Source organism: Salvelinus fontinalis, chromosome 40 (assembly GCF_029448725.1).
Source record: "Salvelinus fontinalis isolate EN_2023a chromosome 40, ASM2944872v1, whole genome shotgun sequence".
NCBI lineage: Eukaryota > Metazoa > Chordata > Actinopteri > Salmoniformes > Salmonidae > Salvelinus > Salvelinus fontinalis.
Window position 1 is genome coordinate 16,979,404 of NC_074704.1, and position 24,089 is coordinate 17,003,492.

The 24,089-nt window shown below is 45.5% G+C and overlaps 1 protein-coding gene across 2 annotated transcripts in view; it reads right to left on the reverse strand.

Annotated features, from left to right (window-relative positions):
* Positions 1-316: 316 nt before the first annotated feature.
* Positions 317-24,089, reverse strand: part of LOC129839333 (bMERB domain-containing protein 1-like) — a 49,290-nt gene continuing 25,517 nt past the window's right edge. Inside the window, exons 3-6 of one of the 2 annotated variants that reach the window (XM_055906677.1) lie at positions 9,444-9,517; positions 8,468-8,582; positions 7,991-8,061; positions 317-7,414 (exon numbers count right to left, since the gene is read on the reverse strand). In XM_055906677.1, coding sequence (XP_055762652.1) covers positions 7,266-7,414; positions 7,991-8,061; positions 8,468-8,582; positions 9,444-9,517 — 409 coding nt within the window. In that variant the 3' untranslated portion in view covers positions 317-7,265. Of the gene's footprint in view, positions 7,420-7,990; positions 8,062-8,467; positions 8,583-9,443; positions 9,518-24,089 lie in introns of both variants that reach the window. The other variant, XM_055906678.1, reaches the window with a different exon arrangement.

Sequence of the window (24,089 nt, forward strand, 5' to 3'; positions counted from 1 at the left end):
GTAGCACGGTTAACATTTGCATTCAATCTATTTTGTAACCCATCATGTCTCTCCATCAGCCCGAGTAACTCTTTAAAGACAAACCCATCAGGGCATAGACTCCGTAAGTCATGAAACAGCCAAGCCCAAGGTACTAATGCTCCAGCAATTAGCATCCTGATAGCAGCAGATGCCACCGTGCCGCTAATTAGCAACGTTAGCCAATAGTGGCCCCGTTGAGATAAAATAACTCTGTAGGGCAGTGGTGGAGGGCAGGTCGAACTCTGCAGCTGAGGCAAATGGACACACAAACGGAGCACAAGTTAGTAGGAATAAACAATTTCTTATTACCATTTTATTCTCAATATTTATTTTTCAATATACAGTATTTAAATCCATAGCTTGTGTTATTATGCTACACAATTTCATACAATTCCCAAATATTTGGCACAGATTATACATACACAATCTTTTAATATATTATCTGACAGTTACGCTTTGTCCTGTTCCACTTAGGGTCTTTGGAAATTGAATTAGAACCCTGTTACGACACATATTTCAGTGAAGCAAAGATGTTGAATGACTGGACATTCAATATACATAAATATAGTAAGCTACACGATTCAATTCAAAATTGCTACAATATGCATGCAGTAACAAATACAGCTGCTGAAGCAGTGACTTTACACACTATTCTCAGGATATACACACTAATAAAAACATACTGTACAATCAATGAACACAGAATAATGAAACCTTTCCAACAACAACACGTCTGTCAAATACAAAAATACTCACTTTTACTGGTTTCTCCACTCTATGAAATAGCCAATGTCCTGATAATACATTATCCACACATACAAATTCCCCGAAACAAGAAAAAACAAAGCACAACACTGTTTTGGTTGACAGGTCATGAGAGGCCGTATGACTGTGGACCATGGAGCTAAGCTGACAGCAACACAGCAGTAGACACATCCTGCTCCCTAACACCCAGAAAGAGAGACAGGAGAGAGAGAGAGAGAGAGACAGGAGAGAGAGACAGAGAGAGAGAGACAGGAGAGAGAGAGACAGAGATAGAGACACAGAGACAGAGAGAGACAGAGAGAGAGAGAGAGAGAGAGAGAGAGACAGAGAGAGAGAGACAGATAGAGAGATAGACAGAGAGAGAGAGAGACAGAGAAAGAGAGAGAGAGAGAGACAGAGAGAGAGACAGGGAGAGAGAGAGAGAGAGAGAGACAGAGAGAGAGAGAGAGAGAGAGAGAGAGAGAGAGACAGAGAGAGACAGAGAGAGAGAGAGAGAGAGAGAGAGACAGGAGAGAGAGAGACAGGAGAGAGACAGAGAGAGACAGAGAGAGAGAGAGAGAGAGACAGAGAGAGAGAGACAGAGAGAGAGAGAGAGACAGATAGAGAGATAGACAGAGAGACAGAGAGACAGAGAAAGAGAGAGAGAGAGAGAGACAGAGAGAGAGACAGGGAGAGAGAGAGAGAGAGACAGAGAGAGAGAGAGAGACAGAGAGAGACAGAGAGAGAGAGAGAGAGAGACAGATAGAGAGATAGACAGAGAGAGAGAGAGACAGAGAAAGAGAGAGAGAGAGAGAGAGAGAGAGACAGGGAGAGAGAGAGAGAGAGAGAGACAGAGAGAGAGAGAGAGACAGAGAGAGACAGAGAGAGAGAGAGACAGAGAGAGAGACAGAGAGAGAGAGAGACAGGAGAGAGAGAGAGAGACAGGAGAGACAGAGAGAGAGAGACAGAGAGAGATAAAGAGAGAGAGATGAAGCGAGTGAGACATCAGGCTCCAGAGACCTCGTCAAAAGAGGGAGAGAAAGAGGGAGGGGGGGAAATAAGTGAGGGATGGAGAGGAAGTGACAGAAGAGAGGTATGTGTGGAGGAGGAGTAATAAAAGATAATTGAATTGTCTCCATCTTATCGCACTTTAAAGTAGGACCCGAGCACAAACACACGCACGCACGCACGCACGCACGCACGCACGCACGCACGCACACACACACACACACACACACACACACACACACACACACACACACACACACACACACACACACACACAGCAATACAAAGGAGAGACGAACTAGAGTGCATTCTGGAATCTTCAAGTGAGATAAACCCTTTGGGCTACACTCATCCTCCCATCAACATCAACTTGCTTAAAGTGTGCAACATCCTCTCAAACACTACTATTGTGTTTTTTTCCAATTTCATCCTACAAACTGATGATATTAAGGGGTTACATGTCCCTCAGTTTCAATGGGCATGATGCCTCTGGAGGGCACTGTTATGTGAATATACTGGCTTGACAGATTCGGATTAGGTGGGAGAGCAATGCAGAAGTATTGAGTTGAGGTTGACAGATTCGGGTGGTCATAGCAACAACCTTGTGATGACAGTTACATGTCACCCGCGTGTCACTTCCCCTGTGTCCCACGTTCAGAGGAAAGCGTTGTGAGGTGCAGAGATAGAGCGTGAGGGTCACCGGATTATGCTTGCTGCTTGTTTGATTGACAAAACAAACCTTTCTGGCAGCTCACCAAGGACACTCGCGACAACAACAGGAACTTTGTCGGAGCTCTCTCCTCTCTCTACTACTGATGACTCACACTAGCTTATCCTTCCTCTCCTCCATCTCTCTTGGTCTGGCTGACACCAGCTTTCGAAGTCCTCGAAGTGGGTCACAGCTCTTCAGTACATAGTCTGACGTGATCTTCCTGTCTGGGTTGGCGCCCCCCCTTGGGTTGGGCAGTGGCGGAGATCTTTGTGGGCTATACTCGGCCTTGTCTCAGGATGGTAAGTTGGTGGTTGAAGGTATCCCTCTAGTGGTGTGGGGGCTGTGCTTTGGCAAAGTGTGTGGGGTTATATCCTGCCTGTTTGGCCCCGTCCGGGGGTATCATCAGATGGGGCCACAGTGTCTCCTGACCCCTCCCCTCCTGTCTCAGCCTCCAGTATTTATGCTGCAGTAGTTTATGTGTCGGGGGCTACGGTCAGTCTGTTATATCTGGAGTACTTCTCCTGTCTTATCTGGTGTCCTGTGTGAATTTAAGTATGCTCTCTCTAATTCTCTCTTTCTCTCTTTCTCGGAGGACCTGAGCCCTAGGACCATGTCTCAGGACTACCTGGCATGATGACTCCTTGCTGTCCCCAGTCCACCTGGCCGTGCTGCTGCTCCAGTTTCAACTGTTCTGCCTGCGGCTATGGAACCCTGACCTGTTCACCGGACGTTCTACCTGTCCCAGACCTGCTGTTTTCAACTCTCTAGAGACAGCAGGAGCGGTAGAGATACTCTTAATGATCGGCTATGAAAAGCCAACTAACATTTACTCCTGAGGTGCTGACTTGTTGCACCCTCGACAACTACTGTGATTATTATTATTTGACCATGCTGGTCATTTATGAACATTTGAACATCTTGGCCATGTTCTGTTACAATCTCCACACGGCATACCCGGAAGAGGACTGGCCACCCCTCATAGCCTGGTTCCTCTCTAGGTTTCTTCCTAGGTTTTGGCCTTTCTAGGGAGTTTTTCCTAGCCACCGTGCTTCTACACCTGCATTGCTTGCTGTTTGGGGTTTTAGGCTGGGTTTCTGTACAGCACTTTGAGATATCAGCTGATGTAAGAAGGGCTATATAAATACATTTGATTTGATTTGGTATAGTCATGTGGGTCGTGTCAGCCAGACTACCCCTCTCCTTCCCTCCCGTCACTAACACAAAATGACCACCTTGTTCTATATGGGAATAAGGGATGAGCGTGGAAAATGGTGCATGATGAAATTGTGTTTTATAATTGAGGTGTGGTGGCGGTACCAACGCTCAATAGCATGTCATAGAAAAGAAAAGGTTAAGTCCCTTGATTTCAGAGGAGACTTCAGAGGAACCCTGATTTCAGAGGAGACTTCAGAGGAACCCTGATTTCAGAGGAGACTTCAGAGGAACCCTGATTTCAGAGGAGACTTCAGAGTAATCCTGATTTCAGAGGAGACTTCAGAGGAACCCTGATTTCAGAGGAGACTTCAGAGGAACCCTGATTTCAGAGGAGACTTCAGAGGAACCCTGATTTCAGAGGAGACTTCAGAGTAATCCTGATTTCAGAGGAGACTTCAGAGTAATCCTGATTTCAGAGGATACTTCAGAGGAACCCTGATTTCAGAGGAGACTTCAGAGGAACCCTAATTTCAGAGGAGACTTCAGAGTAATCCTGATTTCAGAGGAGACTTCAGAGTAATCCTGATTTCAAAGGAGACTTCAGAGTAATCCTGATTTCAGAGGAGACTTCAGAGTAATCCTGATTTCAGAGGAGACTTCAGAGGAACCCTGATTTCAGAGGAGACTTCGGAGTAATCCTGATTTCAGAGGAGACTTCAGAGGAACCCTGATTTCAGAGGAGACTTCAGAGGAACCCTGATTTCAGAGGAGACTTCAGAGGAACCCTGATTTCAGAGGAGACTTCAGAGTAATCCTGATTTCAGAGGAGACTTCAGAGGGACCCTGATTTCAGAGAATAAATCAAAAACACACCCAACAGAAACCAGCGTGTGTGTAATGCAGCTCTTTTTTCTCATTGTATACAGTACGTTCGGACTACCTACGCCGTGGTTTCTAGGGCGACAGCTCTCTGCGATGAAGAGCCCTTGATCCCTGTGTGTGGAGTGTACGCTCACGACTCCAATTCTGGGTGCTTAGTTAACTCGTCCTGGACACTTGTCATCACCATCACACACTGGAGTGCCCTACTAAGTGCCCTATTACGTACCCACTGTGTTATACAGGAAAGACACAAGTGGAGTCTCGGGCTGAAAAGTTATCATCTCCATGGAGGCCTATACAGTTTAACATGCAGTCAGTAATAACATGCAGTCAGTAATAACATGCAGTCAGTAATAACATGCAGTCAGTAATAACATGCAGTCAGTAATAACATGCAGTCAGTAATAACATGCAGTCAGTAATAACATGCAGTCAGTAATAACATGCAGTCAGTAATAACATGCAGTCAGTAATAACATGCAGTCAGTAATAACATGCAGTCAGTAATAACATACAGTCAGTAATAACATGCAGTCAGTAATAACATGCAGTCAGTAATAACATGCAGTCAGTAATAACATGCAGTCAGTAATAACATACAGTCAGTAATACAGTGTAACAATGTTAGCTGCAGTGAGCTGCAGTTCCACTCAAAATGACTGCTGTTACGGTGGAAACCAATTCTGCTGATTGGTATACTGTACACTAACCTCTAGTGTGTGTAAAGTCAGCAATGTGGAAGGACGAGTCATTTTGTAGTCCCATAAAAGATATACTCTGAGTGTATGTATTGAATAACAACAACAACAAGAAGAAAGGAAGCGAGCGATGACTCATCTGTTAAGCTCTGTTGGTCGGTATGTTCAGTCACTCCTAAAGGCCTCTTCATTGGACATAGTTGTCAAGTCTGTGACTAATGACTTATTTTTAGTGAGTTGCTTAAAGTCTGACGTTAGTGTCATGTTATCATCAAACCATAATCTTATCACGAAACGTTAATTAGCCCATCAGTTGCATGTCTGGCTAACGTTGGCCTGACAGCATGATTAGGCTGCCATCAATTAAAGCTGACTATGAATTAGTGAGCCAGTGGGAAGTCTATTCAAAGGCAACTACAGTCATTTGAAATGTAAAAGAGTTAGGGAGGCTAAACAGGGCTTAAAGAGATGTATGTATGATGTTCCGATTAGAAAATACTGTACAGCACATCTTCACTGTTGGGTTTAGTCTCATGTGTAACGGATGTGAAATGGCTAGCTAGTTAGCGGGTACGCGCTAGTAGCGTTTCAATCAGTTACGTCACTTGCTCTGAGACTTAAGTAGGGTTTCCCCTTGCTCTGCAAGGGCCGCGGCCTTTGTGGAGCGATGGGTAACGACCGTGCTTCGTGGGTGACCGTCGTTGATGTGTGCAGAGGGTCCCTGGTTCGCGCCCGTGTCGGGGCGAGGGGACGGTTTAAAGTTATACTGTTACATTGATGCTGTTGACCCGGATCACTGGTTGCTGCGGAAAAGGAGGAGGTTGAAAGGGGGGTGAGTGTAACGGATGTGAAATGGCTAGCTAGTTAGCGGGTACGCGCTAGTAGCGTTTCAATCAGTTACGTCACTTGCTCTGAGACTTAAGTAGGGTTTCCCCTTGCTCTGCAAGGGCCGCGGCCTTTGTGGAGCGATGGGTAACGACCGTGCTTCGTGGGTGACCGTCGTTGATGTGTGCAGAGGGTCCCTGGTTCGCGCCCGTGTCGGGGCGAGGGGACGGTTTAAAGTTATACTGTTACACATGCATCATAAATAATCATCTACACCGGGGCAGCAATATGTAACATCTGTCACTGGTAGACAAGCAGCGTCATTTGATAGCAATATCTGACTCATGCAAATTACGTTTACATCCAATCTCCATGAAGGGACAGGTTCTAGGTATAAAGGTACCAAAGCCAGTGAGATAGTCCAGAATGAACTGCTCTGAGAGCATTGGTGACACCATTGAGAGGCTGGGAGAGGCAGTAGGAGGGACTCTGACAATGATGAATGAGAATAGTCTGATACAGACGACGGAAGATCATTGCACAGCCTCATGGGGGATGAGCCTGATGAAGAGAGGGGACACTGGGTATAGAACCCAACTAGAAGTGCAGATAAGACTGGAGCCCTAATGATGGAGAGATAGATAGATAGATAGATAGATAGATAGATAGATAGATAGATAGATAGATAGATAGATAGATAGATAGAGAGATAGATAGATAGATAGATAGAGAGAGACAGAGACAGAGAGAGAGAGAGACAGAGACAGAGACAGAGAGAGAGAGAGAGAGAGAGAGAGAGAGAGCGAGAGAGAGAGAGAGAGAGAGACGGAGAGAGAGAGAGAGAGAGAGAGAGAGAGAGAGAGAGAGAGAGACAGAGAGAGAGAGACAGAGAGAGATAAAAAGATAGAGATGAAGCGAGTGAGACATCAGGCTCCAGAGACCTCGTCAAAAGAGGGAGAGAAAGAGCGAGGGGGGGAAATGAGTGAGGGATGGAGAGGAGGGTTGGACAGGTATAGAGACAGGGAGAGAGAGAGAAACAAAGGAGTGAAACAGAAACACAGCCCAGACGGGATGCAGCATAGACTGGGAGATAAAACACCACCAATCTTATCCTGGCGACATCCCCAACCTATCCTTGAACATTCTCCACTGGCTCGTTGTCTGTCCGTACTTCAAGTGTTACCCGGGTTGGAAAGCTGAAACTGTGATGCAACAGGGTTCTATTTTGGCTCCATGGTAGAGCCCCTGAGGGCCCGGCCTACATGATGGAGCAGGTGAAGCCACAGCACTCCTTCAGCAGGGACAGGCCTGTCTTGGTGAAGGGTGACGAGGTCTGCTGGGCCCTGGACGTTAGCCGTCTGGCTGGAATCTGACCTGGGGAAGAGGAGGTGGAGTCAGTCAGAGGATATGGGGATGTACCAGGTGGAGCACTGGTGATGCTGTAGTAGATCAGATATAATGACACACACATTCAGACTCACCCAGACACAAGGGTACGCAGACACATGCATGCCTTCAGATGATCTGATATGAGCAGAATACACGCTGATGAAAATAAATGTTGCTCGGTGGGGAGCCAGTTCAAAGATGTATGCATTTTTGTGGGTGAAATCCATAGTTTCAAAAAGAAATGCTTCAGTAGGGAAGAAAGAATTTAACAAGAACGAGGCGCCAAACTGTCCAAAGAAATCGTCATCAAATCAAGGTCACTGACTATTACTGTCTCAAAGCGAATACTTGAAAATGTTGAGACATACAATTGAGCATTTGAATGGAAAATAATAACTCACTATGACCACACACACACACACACACACACACACACACACACACACACACACACACACACACACACACACACACACACACACACACACACACACACACACACACACACACACACACACACACACACACACACACACACACACACACACACACACACCTTTCTTCTTGGAGTTTCTGGGGAACTTGGACTGGAGGAAATCAGCCATTTCTTTGTCCTCCTCCCTTTCCCTGTAGAGGAGAGAAAGATGAATGAGTGGAACTTGAAACGCTACATTTCTGTCTGTTCCTGCTAGCGATGACTAAGACTCCATATCCTCATGCCCTTTCTCCCTGGGTGTCTTCACATGCCTCAAAAACAATCAATTATTACCTCGTATTGTATTTGTATTTCTGACAGGATGTCACTGAAGACCAAACCAATAAGGGGGAGGGGGGGGGGGACAAGACAGACGGAAAACAGAGGTCTGTAACATAGGTGGTTCAGAACCACGCTCCCGTGAGGACCTGGTCTGAGACCTGACGCCATACTGTACGTTGGGACCCCAAGGTAAATGCCTAGGCTTTAGCTCAGAGGGCTAACAGTGTTCTGGTGAGCACGACACCTGGTTTTGAACCCCCAGTCGGTCACACTTGCCTTAGCCTCTCAAACTCCACATCGTCAACAAGGAAATCTCTGGTCTCCACCAGCTTGTGGATCTGCTGGAGAAGATCCTCCTCTTTCTGTCTGTCCTCGTTGGACTTGTCATTGTCTGTAACAGAAAGATGTGATGAGTTTGATCACTTTGGTCATGATAACAGTGTCTCCTTCCCCAAGGTGAAGATAACACATTGTAATCATTATTGACACATGACATACATTTTGTGCTTGGTGAAGGATTTAATGATCACACTTACGACTGGTTTCAGTCTGTAGTGCTGAAGAGCTGCGCTACAGGGTGATAGAAATTTAAAGGTAATGTTCCCGTGTTAGATGAGACTGCATTCACGGTAAACGCTGCATATTTTGGCTCAATAGCAAATTACCTTTACCTTTAATTTGCTCTAGAGCGCTGAACTTCAGCGATACGGATTGAATCCAGCCTTAATCATTATTTTACAGCACTTACAACCTATGAAAAATCTGAAATCAGAAAATCCACAACAATTTACACATATCACAGGATACAAAGACAATGTCAGTTTCAGTAGGCACAAATTAATTTACCCTGCGTGAGAAAGGCCCCACATGGTCCCAGCTGACTATGAAAGATAGGTATTGTTTGTCGAGAAGTGTTTATGCTTATGACACAACGCCACTTCCTGATTCTGTGTTTTCTCTGAACCTGTAGAGGGTGTGGTGTTGGACAGAGGTCAGGAAGAGATTGTCTGTCCAATCAGAGGCAATCTTTACTGCCATTGACGGCAAGTTTTACAGTACGTCTGGAATTTAACCCTCTACACTCCACTGCACCTTAGTCTGCAGTTCAAGACCTTTCAGTAGTTGACCTCTCCATCCAAAACACTATTCTCATACTCATTGCCCTAACTGAAGCGAAGAAAACAATGTAAAAAAATGAATAATAATAATAAATAAATAATAGTTGGGCACACAATGTAAACATGGATTATACCTGGTATGGACACCAGTTTCTGGAGCTCCTTCTTGAGGCGAGTGATTTCCTTACACAGCTGAATGTCATCCATCCTAAAGACATAAACATTGAATTATTTTAAAACCCTGCATTATTCAGAATGATTCAGCAAATGGTCCAATCTAAGTTTACATGTATTTATTACATTTTTTTGTCATTTAGCAGACGCTCCTATCCAGAGCGACTCATTAAAGATGACAACGAACAATAAGCTTTGAGGTAAAAAATTAAATAAAATAAAAAATAAAAAAGTGGAAAAGGAGAAAACAGAAATATACATCAGATGGAAGATGGAATTGATTATGGTGTCTGTGGGGCGCTCTGAAAAGAGCAATGTAATTTATGGAGGACACATCATGTGAGTGTATACATTTTTGATACCGGTAACCCAGTATCACAGCATCACAGAGCCTACAGACATCCATCACTGTCAGCTAACTGAGAGCCTCACCTCCTCTACCTTTCTACTTGTCAGACAGGATGAACAGGGACCTGCGGTGGGCAAGGTGCAGAATCCCACCCATGTGGCTTCCCAAGCTTCAGAGAACAGCCACTAGACTCAACAGGATTCATCACACTTGGACTGTAACGTTGAACTCTAAAATCATTCCATGAGTTAGAGTTCTTTCAGGTGTGTGATAGAATAATTTGCATGTTTAAGATAATGACTAAAGTATTCCACCCTGAAACCATATAATTGTATGAAATGTGTTAGAGTCATAATCCAATAATGAGTGTGACTAGACTTTTTAAAGACTAGGCCATTGTTACTATTTCGCAAATATGAGCAGGGTATAGTTGAGACATTCAAGGAAAACTGAACTGTCGACTTGTGATAACGGTGAAACTAATAACTGGAAAGAGCCCTCCCCACCCTAGGGAGGAGAAAAACTGTTAGAAATGGCTAGGCTTGCAGAAGATGATGAAACATGTTGCAGAAGAGTGATAAACAATGTATCTGAACTTTGGAAAAATACAGCCCACCTAAAGAGAGATGGAGTTTCTACTGATGTGAGTTATTTTGTGTGTGTGTGTGCTATAAAAAGATTGTGTTCTCATTTTGAAGATAGAGCGCTCTCTGAATAAAGTATTGATCTATTGCAGACTGAGACTTTGACTAATTCTTCATTAACCAGAGCCTTACAACCTCTGGGAATTGGTCAAAGCTTGAGTGATAGTTGAGTTCAACCATTGAGATAGCAACATTCTCGTGACAGTGTGACATAAGACTTCTCTGATATTCTCTATAGCGCCACATCAAATACCATTACTGCCTCTGAGCAGCCAGCCTCACATCTCTGATGTTATTTAATGTCAATGGTAGAAAGTCCCCCCCAGCCTGTTTTCAGCTGCCTTTCTCTCTCCCGCCACATTATACTGAACCCACTGGCACAGCTTTAAACAGAATGCCTGACTTATTAGATATTTCAGATTCTAAACAGTGTCATCAAAGGCTTAAAACAAGATCCATATATATAAAAAACACTGCCGAGCTTCCATACAGTCCCTGTGCCAAAACCTCTCTTCTCCAATGAATGAGGAAAGGATTCTCTCGCTCCCTCTCTCTCTCTCTCTCTCTCTCCCTCCATGTAACACTTTCCAAGCATTGCAATACAGGGAGTAGGACAAGGCGCTCTGCTCCATGTGGTTAGACCAGGGATTCTTAAACTTTTTCAGCCTGGGACCCAAATGAGAAATTCTGTGTTTTCCTGGGACCCAAGTTCATAAAAACATGCAACTATAGGTACATATCGGTACATTTCATTGAACTTACGTTTAAAACAAATGCAATATAGACAAAAACAAATGCCAATGAAATGAAATACCCATCTAAATAGTGATTAATGTTTATTTTCCCCCATTAAAAACACTCTTACATATCTGTCTAGGCTGGAATGGTTGGTGTTAAAATACAATAAATCATTTTCATTCTGAACTGGAATAAATTGATCATATCACACAGATGTAGACAAGAAAACAAACGCACGCACGCACGCACGCACGCACGCACGCACGCACGCACGCATGCACACACACACACACACACACACCTAATGAGAGGTGTGTGGCTGCTTGAAGTTTTCATCAAGAATGTCTATTCTGGGCTCAGTTTTTGACAGTGCAATCTTAAGGTCATGCTCAGCATTGAGTCTGTTTCTGTACTTGTTTTTTAAGAATGCCAGAGTTGAGAAACCTGACTCGCATAGGTATGTGGTGCCAAACTGGATCAGAACATCTACTGCTTTCTCAGCCAGGCAGGAAAACGCTTCCTACTGTACTGTAGATGAGCAACCCAGAACTATGTGAGTGTGTTTGCCTCAAAAAGTATCTTGCTTCAATCTGTTCATTCCAGAATAGAAATTATTACTTGTATTTTAATAGCAACAGGTCCAACCTATACTTTTTTTCAACAGTAATTTCTACATTAAGATACACAGTAGGTCTGATAATTTTTCATTTTCATCTGTACTGTTACTTAGGGTTGCACTAAGTACAGTAGCTAACTAACTTGCTTTGGCTAACGTTAGCTAGCTATTAGCTGTGTACAAGGGGATTGTTTGAAAGAGAAACTCACATGTACTGCTATGAGCGATAGTACTCCCTTATATCTGCTTATCATCACCTGTTAGAAAATGACAACAATGCTAGACCAAGGTAAAGACAGTTTCAAGAAGGATATTCGACGGATATTCGCACGTTCAAACCTCAATAGCTTTCAAACCACTTGAGCCACAGACTCCAAATAAGTGTCATGATGTTGGAAAAATTGGCCACAATATTGCACAGGTCTTATTGTCACGCTTTAGACATTAATTAGCTTTCCAAAGCTAATAAACATGTGGAAATGTGAGCAGCATTTTGTATTCCTAGTTGAATTAGTTAGGGAGAGTAAACAAAGTATTATTTTTTTAAAATGACACCGAACAAAACAATAAACACTACAAAAACAAACCGTGAAGCTAAAGGCAATGTGCCCTAAACAAAGTAAACTTCCCACAAAGACAGGTGGAAAAAAGAGATACCTAAGTATGGTTCTCAATCAGAGACAACGATAGACAGCTGCCTCTGATTGAGAACCACACCCGGCCAAACACAAAGAAATAGAAAACATAGAAATTAAGAAACTAGAATGCCCACCCCAGTCACACCTTGGCCTAACCAAAATAGAGAATAAAAGCCTCTCTATGGCCAGGGCGTGACAGCACTGTCATTTGTGATCTTTGTGATATGACTTTCTTTAAGCACGTAGTGATGAAACTGTCACTTAATATTTTTTCTTAAAGTCTACAAACGCTCTACATTTATTCACTCTGTGATAGGGTTGGATCCTATATGCTACTTTTATTATTGTCCTCTAAATGGTTCAGTGCCTATAATTTATTCTGTGTGTATAATGGGGCATAAAGGAAATTACCTCTACTAATAAATTACTACTAGATTATAGTAATAAGGAAAACAGCATACACATTTGGCTTGTGTATTCATTTGCCTATAACTAATCATAATTCCATTATGTTTACATAAAACAGAGAATACTTCAAATTGAGAAGATACTGCCATGGAAAAGACAACTCGGCGGACATAAAGTGGAAAGGAGGGGAAATAACTCACACCATGTAGCAGGACACCTTCAGCTGTTGGGTCTTTGTAATGCAGGTTTGATAGTTATATTTTCAATAATGAATGGTTAGCTGTTATGTGACAAATAGGTCAAAAACTCTATTTTATTTTTTGGTGTAGATGGCCAAGGAAGTTGCACAGAACTTTCCCAACATCCCCTCCCAAATTGATATGGAACCTTCAAAACCACATGGAGCAACTGCGAAAATAAATGGCTGAGGATATACTAAAAATGTCTGGTATGTAATGACATTTCATTCAAAGTAAATGTAAATTCTTTATTTTTATGCGATAAAGAACCTGGATGTGGCCCAAAGACTGACTGGGTTAGTAACTTTATTTAACATGTTTATAATCTTTTGACAACAGTGACGGCATGTAAGACAATTTATGATATAACACAATGGATGGCTAATTCGTCATTTGTCATACTGTATTGATATTTGATATTATTTATAACGTGTTACGCTTTGTTTTGTTTTGATTGAATGTTTTGCATGCCAACGGTGGTTCCATGTGCTGTAACTAGGAATGAAGACAAACGAGTTCAACAGAGTAAAGAACACAAACTGGAAGTGCAGTCTTTGTTGTTGAAAATGTATGCTATACCCCATCCACACTGAAGAGGCTCTGAAATGTACATCAACCAGGGATAAAGAGAAAGTTAACACTGTGAAATGTTTCACACTTAATTGAAGTTAAGTGTCTGTTGACATGTTGGAAAAGATTAAAGGTCTACAATTTCTGTTTAATTTGTCAATATTACATTTTTATTCATTGATTTACTGGCCACAATTACTGTGGTTACATGTTAAGTATATGTATTGACCAGCAAACCCACTGCAGTCTACCTCACTAGCTCACTCTTCATCCCTGCTTTGGACAATTAATAGCATGACTATCGTACATTGCAATTTTCCTTTATGGTTGATATTAACGACGAAAGGAGTGTTCCGCTTTTAAATACTGTGGAAAAATAAAAAAAACTGGGAAAATAAGTACTTAGAACTACCAATTATTGTAGATAAATATTAAAGATAAGGGTAAACACAACACTGGACTGAACCCCCTAATTGTCAAACTAATATTAATGTGCAACAATATAGAAGATACATGACCAGAGGTTATGCAATATGGGTGTATATCCACTTCATGCTTCTTAGGTGTGCAATTGACAAGACTAAGGAGCTATTGCAAATGTGAAACTATGAAAAATGTACGTTACACCGTGTGATTTTACAGTACACAAACAAGAGTGTGTAATATAGAAGGGTAGTCAGCGGACATTAGGTCACATGACAAAGGAGCTATTGAAATTTTACATTTGGAAAAAGGTATGTAAAACCATGTGAGATAAAAATTGACAAACTAAAGGGTGTGCAATGTGTAGGGGCACTGAGTGGACATTCTGAACCTTGTTTGAAGTCACTAGATCACATGACCACGGAGCTATTGATATTTTACATTTTGAAAAATGCATGTAAAACCATGTGAGATGAAAATGGACAAACTAAAGGGTGTGCAATGTGTGCCTATGCCATCGCGTTAGCTACAACCAGTTTTCAAAGTGTTAGGAGTAATGGTTAAAGAGCTATTATAATTTTTAAAATGTGATTTTCACTATGTTGACGGTCCCTAACTGCTGTTGGTGGACGTAAGGAAAACTACAGGCGAATATCCAACTTGAAACTGTCTTTACCTCGGGCAACGCTAGCTGACTTACTTTTCCACTGTCGAAGCACTGTGCCCCGACAAAAAAAAGTGGAGCCGTAACGTTATACCCTGTCAGAAATTGTAAATTGAGCTTCGTAGTATTCAATACCCTGAAGAAAGGTGAAGTATGAACCCACCCACACCCGTGTACACCTACACTTAGCACCGTATTCCCATCATTCTCCTGACCCTCAAACCAGAGCTCAAATGAGACTGATGTTTCTGCAGATATATTTTAACCACAGAATTAGATTGTGATTCTAAACACAGAGGTTAGAGTCCTCTTATCCACGAGAGAAGTCTGTTCAGTGAAATACTGTTTCTTCAATCGGATCCTTCATCTCCTTAGTTGTTGTAATTATGTTCCTATTTATCCTTTGAGAAGCCTTTGCTGCCAAACGGGAGGTTGCGTCAATTGAACTGACTTCAACAAACGTGGAGTGACTGCACCGATGCCCTTTGATGATCATTTAAGTTCGGATAAACTTGCTAAGGCAATAATTAAACTTTGGGCAATTGATGTTGTTCATAACCACTTTGTAGGTGTTCTGAAATAACTACCTGGGTTTACCGTCATGCTTTGAATGTTTGATCAGGACGTGTCGTTTTCATTTGTTCGTTTTGAGCTACTCATTACTAAGCACTTCCCAGCATAAAACACATTGTGGGCGCATCTCGTTATTTCTCAAAGTTTGTATGAAACCAAGCGAGTGAGAATGGCAAGTTAGTGGCTGACAGCGCATCATCTGCTGCTGAACCACAACCCTGCAGCGTGTGGGTCGCGGAGTGATCTTCAATAAAACTGCAGAAAAAAGATCTCGTAAACAGCAAAGCACAAGGCATCTCCCTCCCACTCGCGCAGCTGGCAAATTGAGCAGAGACACAGCTGCTAAGCAGAGAGCGCACTGAACAAAGAGTGCAGTTGCATTTGGCAAAATCAGTTCCAGCAATGAATGAAATAATTATACATTTACTCTGACACGTCGTGACCCACCGTTAACAGGTCCTTTAAAAAAGGCTATGTTAGACAAACATCCAGGTCCTCGTCAGAAGAGAAAAAATAAGTAGTGCCGCTGCCGGGAGGAAGACAGAAAAGAGGAAACCATCAGATATTCAGTTCTCTTACTGGCTGTTAGCAGGGTATCAGTGTTTACACATGCACTTACCTGCACACCCGTAGAATGATGCCGGAGAGGATGGCTGATATTTTACGTGCTCCTAACCAACTGTGCTATTTTAATCATTTATAGCTAAGCTAAGGCTAGTTTTTTCATGCAGAAATTTGCATCCTGTTGCACAAACTCAAAAAAGTTCTGGGACACTGTAAAGTCAATTGAGAATAAGAGCACCTCCTCCCAGCTGCCCATTGCACTGAGGCTAGGAAACACTGTCACCACCGATAAATCCACTATAATTGAGAATTTCAATAAGCATTTTTCTACAGCTGGCCATGCTTTCCACCTGGCTACCCCTACCCTGATCAACAGCCATCCACCCCCCACAGTAACTCGCCAAAGCCTTCCCCATTTCTCCTTCATCCAAATCCAGATAGCTGATGTTCTGAAAGAGCTGCAAAATCTGGACCCCTACAAATCAGCTGGGCTAGACAATCTGAACCCTCTCTTTCTAAAATTATCTGCCGAAATTGTTGCAACCCCTATTACTAGCCTGTTCAACCTCTCTTTCGTATCGTCTGAGATTCCCAAAGATTGGAAAGCTGCCCGCGGTCAACCCCCTCTTCCAAGGGGGAGACACTCTAGACCCAAACTGCTACAGACCTATATCTAACCTACCCTGTCTTTCTAAGGTCTTCGAAAGCCAAGTTAACAAACAGATTACCGCCCATTTCGATTCCCACCGTACCTTCTCCGCTATGCAATCTGGTTTCAGAGCTGGTCATGGGTGCACCTCAGCCATGCTCAAGGTCCTAAACGATATCATATCCGCCATCCATAAGAGACATTGACTGGAACGAACTGCAAAAATCACTGAAGCTGGAGACTGATATCTCCCTCATTAGCTTTAAGCACCAGCTGTCAGAGCAGCTCACAGATCACTGCACCTGTACATAGCTCATCTGTAAATATCCCATCCAACTACCTCATCCCCATACTGTATTTATTTATTTATCTTGCTCCTGTATTTATTTATTTATCTTGCTCCTTTGCACCCAAGTATCTCTACTTGCACATTCATCTTCTGCACATCTACCATTCCAGTGTTTAATTGCTATACTGTAATTACTTCGCCACCATGGCCTATTTATTGCCTTACCTCCCTTATCCTACCTCATTTGCACATACTGTAAATATACTTTTTCTACTGTATTATTGACTGTATGTTTTTTTATTCCATGTGTAACTCTGTGTTGTTGTATGTGTCGAACTGCTTTGCTTTATCTTGGCCAGGTCGCAGTTGCAAATGAGAACTTGTTCTCAACTAGCCTACCTGTGTCACGTTCCTGACCTATTTCTGTTAGTTTGTTGTATGTGTTAGTTGGTCAGGACGTGAGTTTGGGTGGGCATTCTATGTTTTCTGTTTCTATGTTGGTTTAAGGGTTGCCTGGTATGGCTCTTAATTAGAGGCAGGTGTTTTGCGTTTTCCTCTAATTGAGAGTCATATTTAGGTAGGTTGTTTCACAGTGTTCGTTGTGGGTGGTTGTCTCCTGTGTCAGTGTTTGTCGCACCATACGGGACTGTTCGGTTTGTTTGTACATCGTTCTTTTTGTGTAGTCTATTTTTCCCTGTTCGTGCGTTCTTCGTGTTTCATGTAAGTTCGTCGTCCAGGTTTGTCTACGTTTTCGTTTTGTTATTTTGTTAATTATTGCAAGTGGTTTCGTTTCGTGTTTTTTCCCGTCTTGTTTTATAAATATTATGTCATTTCAAAACGCTGCGCCTTGGTTCCATCACTACTCCTCCTCTTCGGATGAAGAGGAGGAGGACAACCGTTACAGAACCACCCACCAAATAACCAGAACCAAGCAGCGGTGTAACGGGAGGAAGGGACAGCGCAAGAAGGAGGAATGGACATGGGAGGATGTTTTGGACGGTAAAGGTTGCTACACATGGGAGGAGATCCTGGCTGGAAGGGATCGCCTCCCATGGGAACAGCTGGAGGCACTGAGGAGAGCAGAGGCAACCGGAGAAGGGAACCGGCGTTATGAGGGGACGCGTCTAGCACGGAAGCCCGAAAAGCCCGTGAGTACTACCCAAAAATTTCTTGGGGGGGGGCTAAGAGGTAGTGGGCCAAGGGCAGGTAGGAGACCTGCGCCCACTTCCCAGGCTAACCGTGGAGAGCAGGAGTACGGGCAGACACCGTGTTACGCAGTAGAGCGCACGGTGTCTCCTGTACGTGTGCATAGCCCAGTGCGGGTTATTCCACCTCCCCGCACTGGTAGGGCTAGATTGAGCATTGAGCCAGGTGCCATGAAGCCGGCTCTACATATCTGGCCACCAGTACGTCTCCTTGGGCCAGCTTACATGGCACCAGCCTTGCGCATGGTGTCCCCGGTTCGCCTACATAGCCCGGTGCGGGTTATTCCACCTCCCCGCACTGGTCGGGCGACGGGGAGTATTCAACCAGGTAAGGTTGGGCAGGCTCATTGCTCAAGGGAGCCAGTACGCTTGCACGGTCCGGTATTTCCGGAACTACCTCCCCGCCCCAGCCCAGTACCACCAGTACCTACACCACGCACCAGGCTTCCAGTGCGTTTCCAGAGCCCTGTTTCTCCTCCACGCACTCTCCCTATGGTGCGTGTCTCCAGCCCAGTGCCTCCAGTTCCGGCACCGCGCACTAAGCCACCTGTGCGTCTCCAGAGCCCTGTACATACTGTTCCTTCTCCCCGTACTCGTCCTGATGTGCGTGCACTCAGCCCGGTGCCACCAGTGCCGGTACCACGCACCAGGCAAATAGTACGCTTTGAGAGTACAGTGTGCCCTGTCCCTGCTCCCCGCACTAGGCTTGAAGTGCGTGTCTCCAGTCCGGTGCCTCCAGTTCCGGCACCAAGCACCAGGCCTACAGTGCGTCTCAGCCGGCCAGAGTCTGCCGTCTGCCCAATGGCGCCTGAACTGTCCGTCTGCCAAGCGCCGCATGAACTGCTCGTCTGTATTGAGCCTTCAAAGCCGCCCGTCTGCCATGAGCCTGCAAAGCCGCCCGTCTGCCATGAGCCTACAGAGCCTTCCGCCAGACAGGAGCCGCTAGAGCCTTCCGCTAGACAGGATCAGTCTGAGCCATCCGTCTCCGCAGCGCCATCTGAGCCATCCGTCTCCTCAGCGCCATCTGAGCCATCCGTCTACCCAGCGCCGTCTGAGCCATCCGTCTCCCCAGCGCCGTCTGAGCCATCCGTCTCCCCAGCGCCGTCTGAGCCATCCGTCTCCCCAGCGCCGTCTGAGGCATCCGTCTCCCCAGCGCCGTCTGAGCCATCCGTCTCCCCAGCGCCGTCTGAGCCATCCATCTCCCCAGCGCCGTCTGAGCCATCCGTCTCCCCAGCGCCGTCTGAGCCATCCGTCTCCCCAGCGCCGTCTGAGCCATCCGTCTCCCCAGCGCCGTCTGAGCCATCCGTCTGTCCCGAGCCATTAGAGCCGCCCGTCTGTCCCGAGCCATCAGAGCCGTTAGTCAGTCAGGAGCCGCTAGAGCCATTCGTCAGTCAGGATCTGCCAGAGCCGCCAACCAGACAGGATCTGCCAGTGCCGCCAACCAGACAGGATCTGCCAGTGCCGCCAACCAGACAGGATCTGCCAGAGCTGCCAACCAGACAGGACCTGCCAGAGCCGCCAACCAGACAGGATCTGCCAGAGCCGCCAACCAGACAGGATCTGCCAGAGCCGCCAGCCAGCCATGAGCGTCCAGAGCCGTCAGCCAGCCATGAGCGTCCAGAGCCGTCAGCCAGCCATGAGCGTCCAGAGCCGTCAGCCAGCCATGAGCGTCCAGAGCCGTCAGCCAGCCATGAGCGTCCAGAGCCGTCAGCCAGTCATGAGCGTCTAGAGCCGTCAGCCAGTCATGAGCTGCCCCTCAGCCCAGAGCGGCCATTAATCCAGAACTGCCCCTCAGTCCAGAGCTGTCTCTCTGTCCGGAGCTGCCTTTCAGTCCGGAGTTGCCCCTCTATCCTGAGCTACCTCTCTATCCTGAGCTACCTCTCTATCTACCTCTCTATTCTCACCTACCTCTATGTCCTGAGCTACCTTGTCCCGGAGCTGTCCCTTTATTTTGTGTTGCATATATTAGGTGGGTGGAATAGAGGGGTGGTCATTCTGAGGGGGATTAGCGAGCTGGGATTGACTATGGTGGGGTGGGGACCTCGTCCTGAGCCTGAGCCACCACCGTGGTCAGATGCCCACCCAGACCCTCCCCTAAACTTTGTGCTGGTGCGCCCGGAGTTCGCACCTTAAGGGGGGGGTTATGTCACGTTCCTGACCTATTTCTGTTAGTTTGTTGTATGTGTTAGTTGGTCAGGACGTGAGTTTGGGTGGGCATTCTATGTTTTCTGTTTCTATGTTGGTTTATTAAGGGTTGCCTGGTATGGCTCTTAATTAGAGGCAGGTGTTTTGCGTTTTCCTCTAATTGAGAGTCATATTTAGGTAGGTTGTTTCACAGTGTTCGTTGTGGGTGGTTGTCTCCTGTGTCAGTGTTTGTCGCACCATACGGGACTGTTCGGTTTGTTTGTACATCGTTCTTTTTGTGTAGTCTATTTTTCCCTGTTCGTGCGTTCTTCGTGTTTCATGTAAGTTCGTCGTCCAGGTTTGTCTACGTTTTCGTTTTGTTATTTTGTTAATTATTGTAAGTGGTTTCGTTTCGTGTTTTTTCCCGTCTTGTTTTATAAATATTATGTCATTTCAAAACGCTGCGCCTTGGTTCCATCACTACTCCTTCTCTTCGGATGAAGAGGAGGAGGACAACCGTTACAACCTGGTTAAATAAAGGTGAAATATATATACATATATTTTTTCAAAAGTTGTTTGTAACTTATTTATTTATTTATTTTGTACATAATGTTGCTGCTACTGTCTCCTATGACTGAAAATTACTTACAGTGATTACTCACCTCGAACTGGAAGAAGCTTTTTCCTTTAATGAGTCCGACGCAAAGGATTTACTGGTTTCTCGGGAACAGGCCCAAACCCGTCATTTGTGTGAAGAAAAGACAGAGAAAAAAGAAAAGACAGAGAAAAAGGAGGCGGAGGTCGGTCTGCCTTCTGGGAATTTGTAGGTGAGTGAGTAAACCCCCAACTGCCATCCGTTCTATTGGCCAACGTGCAATCATTGGAAAATAAGATCCTACCAACGGGACATTAAAAACTGTAATATCTTATGTTTCACTGAGTCGTGGCTGTTATGACGACATGAATAACATACAGCTTGTCATGTTTTGTCTTTGATCATCATGTCTTGTCCCTGTGCTTCCCTCTGCTGGTCTTATTTGGTTCTTTCCCTTTTTCTATCCCTCTCTCTCCCCCTCCCTCTCTCCCTCTCTCGCTCTCTCTCTCTATCGTTCCGTTCCTGCTCCCAGATGTTTCTCATTCTCCTAACTACCTCATTTACTCTTTCACACCTGTCCCCTATTTTGCCCTCTGATTAGAGTCCCTATTTCTCCCTCTGTTTTCCGCTTCTGTCCTTGTCGGATTCTTGTTTGATGTTTGCTGTTCCGTGTCCTTGTTCCGCCCTGTCGTGTTTTTGCCTTCTTCAGATGCTGCGTGTGAGCAGGTGTCTATGTCAGCTACGGCCTGTGCCTTCCTGAAGCGACCTGCAGTCTGTGGTCGCGTCTCCAGTCGTTCCTCTCTACTGACGAGAGGATTGAGAATCATTGTTTGTTTAAGACTGGAATAAAGACTCTGTTTCTATTACGTCGCTTTTGGGTCCTCATTCATCAGCATAACAGAAGAATCCGACCAAGAATGGACCCAGCGACTACGGATTCTCGCAACACTGCCATCGAGATCCAGGGAGCAATGCTCGGCAGACACGAGCAGGAATTGTCTGCTGCTCGTCATGCCGTTGAGACCCTGGCCGCTCATGTCTCCGATCTCTCAGGACAGTTTCAGAGTCTTCGTCTCGTGCCACCAGCTACTTCCTGGTCTTCCGAGTCTCCGGAACCTAGGGTTAATAACCCACCATGTTACTCTGGGCAGCCCACTGAGTGTCGCTCCTTTCTCACCCAGTGTGATATTGTGTTCTCTCTCCAGCCCAACACATACTCAGGAGAGAGAGCTCGGATCGCTTACGTCATATCACTCCTTACTGGTCGGGCTCGGGAGTGGGGCACAGCTATCTGGGAGGCAAGGGCTGAGTGTTCTAACGTTTATCAGAACTTTAAGGAGGAGATGTTACGGGTTTTTGATCGTTCAGTTTTTGGGAAGGAGGCTTCCAGGGCCCTGGCTTCCCTATGTCAAGGTGATCGATCCATAACGGATTACTCTATAGAGTTTCGCACTCTTGCTGCATCCAGTGACTGGAACGAGCCGGCGTTGCTCGCTCGTTTTCTGGAGGGACTCCACGCTGAGGTTAAGGATGAGATTCTCTCCCGGGAGGTTCCTTCCAGCGTGGACTCTTTGATTGCACTCGCCATCCGCATAGAACGACGGGTAGATCTTCGTCACCGAGCTCGTGGAAGAGAGCTCGCGTTAACGGTGTTTCCCCTCTCCGCATCTCAACCATCTCCTCCCATCGGCTCAGAGTCTGAGCCCATGCAGCTGGGAGGTATTCGCGTCTCGACTAAGGAGAGGGAACGGAGAATCACCAACCGCCTTTGCCTCTATTGCGGTTCTGCTGGACATTTTGTCATGTCATGTCCAGTAAAGGGCCAGGGCTCATCAGTAAGCGGAGGGCTGCTGGTGAGCGCTACTACTCAGGTCTCTCCATCAAGATCCTGTACTACCTTGTCGGTCCATCTACGCTGGACCGGTTCGGCTGCTTCCTGCAGTGCCTTGATAGACTCTGGGGCTGAGGGTTGTTTTATGGACGAAGCATGGGCTCGGAAACATGACATTCCTCTCAGACAGTTAGGGAAGGCCACGCCCATGTTCGCCTTAGATGGTAGTCCTCTCCCCAGTATCAGATGTGAGACACTACCTTTAACCCTCACAGTATCTGGTAACCACAGTGAGACCATTTCCTTTTTGATTTTTCGTTCACCTTTTACACCTGTCGTTTTGGGTCATCCCTGGCTAGTATGTCATAATCCTTCTATTAATTGGTCTAGTAATTCTATCCTATCCTGGAACGTTTCTTGTCATGTGAAGTGTTTAATGTCTGCTATCCCTCCTGTTTCTTCTGTCCCCTCTACTCAGGAGGAACCTGGTGATTTGACAGGAGTGCCGGAGGAATATCATGATCTACGCACGGTCTTCAGTCGGTCCAGAGCCAGCTCTCTTCCTCCTCACCGGTCGTATGATTGTTGTATTGATCTCCTTCCGGGGACCACTCCCCCTCGGGGTAGACTATTCTCTCTGTCGGCTCCCGAACGTAAGGCTCTCGAGGATTATCTGTCTGTTTCTCTCGACGCCGGTACCGTGGTGCCTTCTTCCTCTCCCGCCGGAGCGGGGTTTTTCTTTGTTAAGAAGAAGGACGGTACTCTGCGCCCCTGCGTGGATTATCGAGGGCTGAATGACATAACGGTTAAGAATCGTTATCCGCTTCCCCTTATGTCGTCAGCCTTCGAGATTCTGCAGGGAGCCAGGTTCTTTACTAAGTTGGACCTTCGTAACGCTTACCATCTCGTACGCATCAGAGAGGGGGACGAGTGGAAAACGGCGTTTAACACTCCGTTAGGGCATTTTGAATACCGGGTTCTGCCGTTCGGTCTCGCTAATGCTCCAGCTGTTTTTCAGGCATTAGTTAATGATGTACTGAGAGACATGCTGAACATCTTTGTTTTCGTTTACCTTGACGATATCCTGATTTTTTCACCGTCACTCGAGATTCATGTTCAGCACGTTCGACGTGTACTCCAGCGCCTTTTAGAGAATTGTCTCTACGTGAAGGCTGAGAAGTGCGCCTTTCATGTCTCCTCTGTCACATTTCTCGGTTCTGTTATTTCCGCTGAGGGCATTCAGATGGATCCCGCTAAGGTCCAGGCTGTCAGCGATTGGCCCGTTCCTAAGTCACGTGTCGAGTTACAGCGCTTTCTCGGTTTCGCTAATTTCTATCGGCGTTTCATTCGTAATTTCGGTCAAGTGGCTGCCCCTCTCACAGCTCTGACTTCTGTCAAGACTTGCTTTAAGTGGTCCGGTTCCGCCCAGGGAGCTTTTGATCTCCTCAAGAAGCGTTTTACATCCGCCCCTATCCTTGTCACTCCTG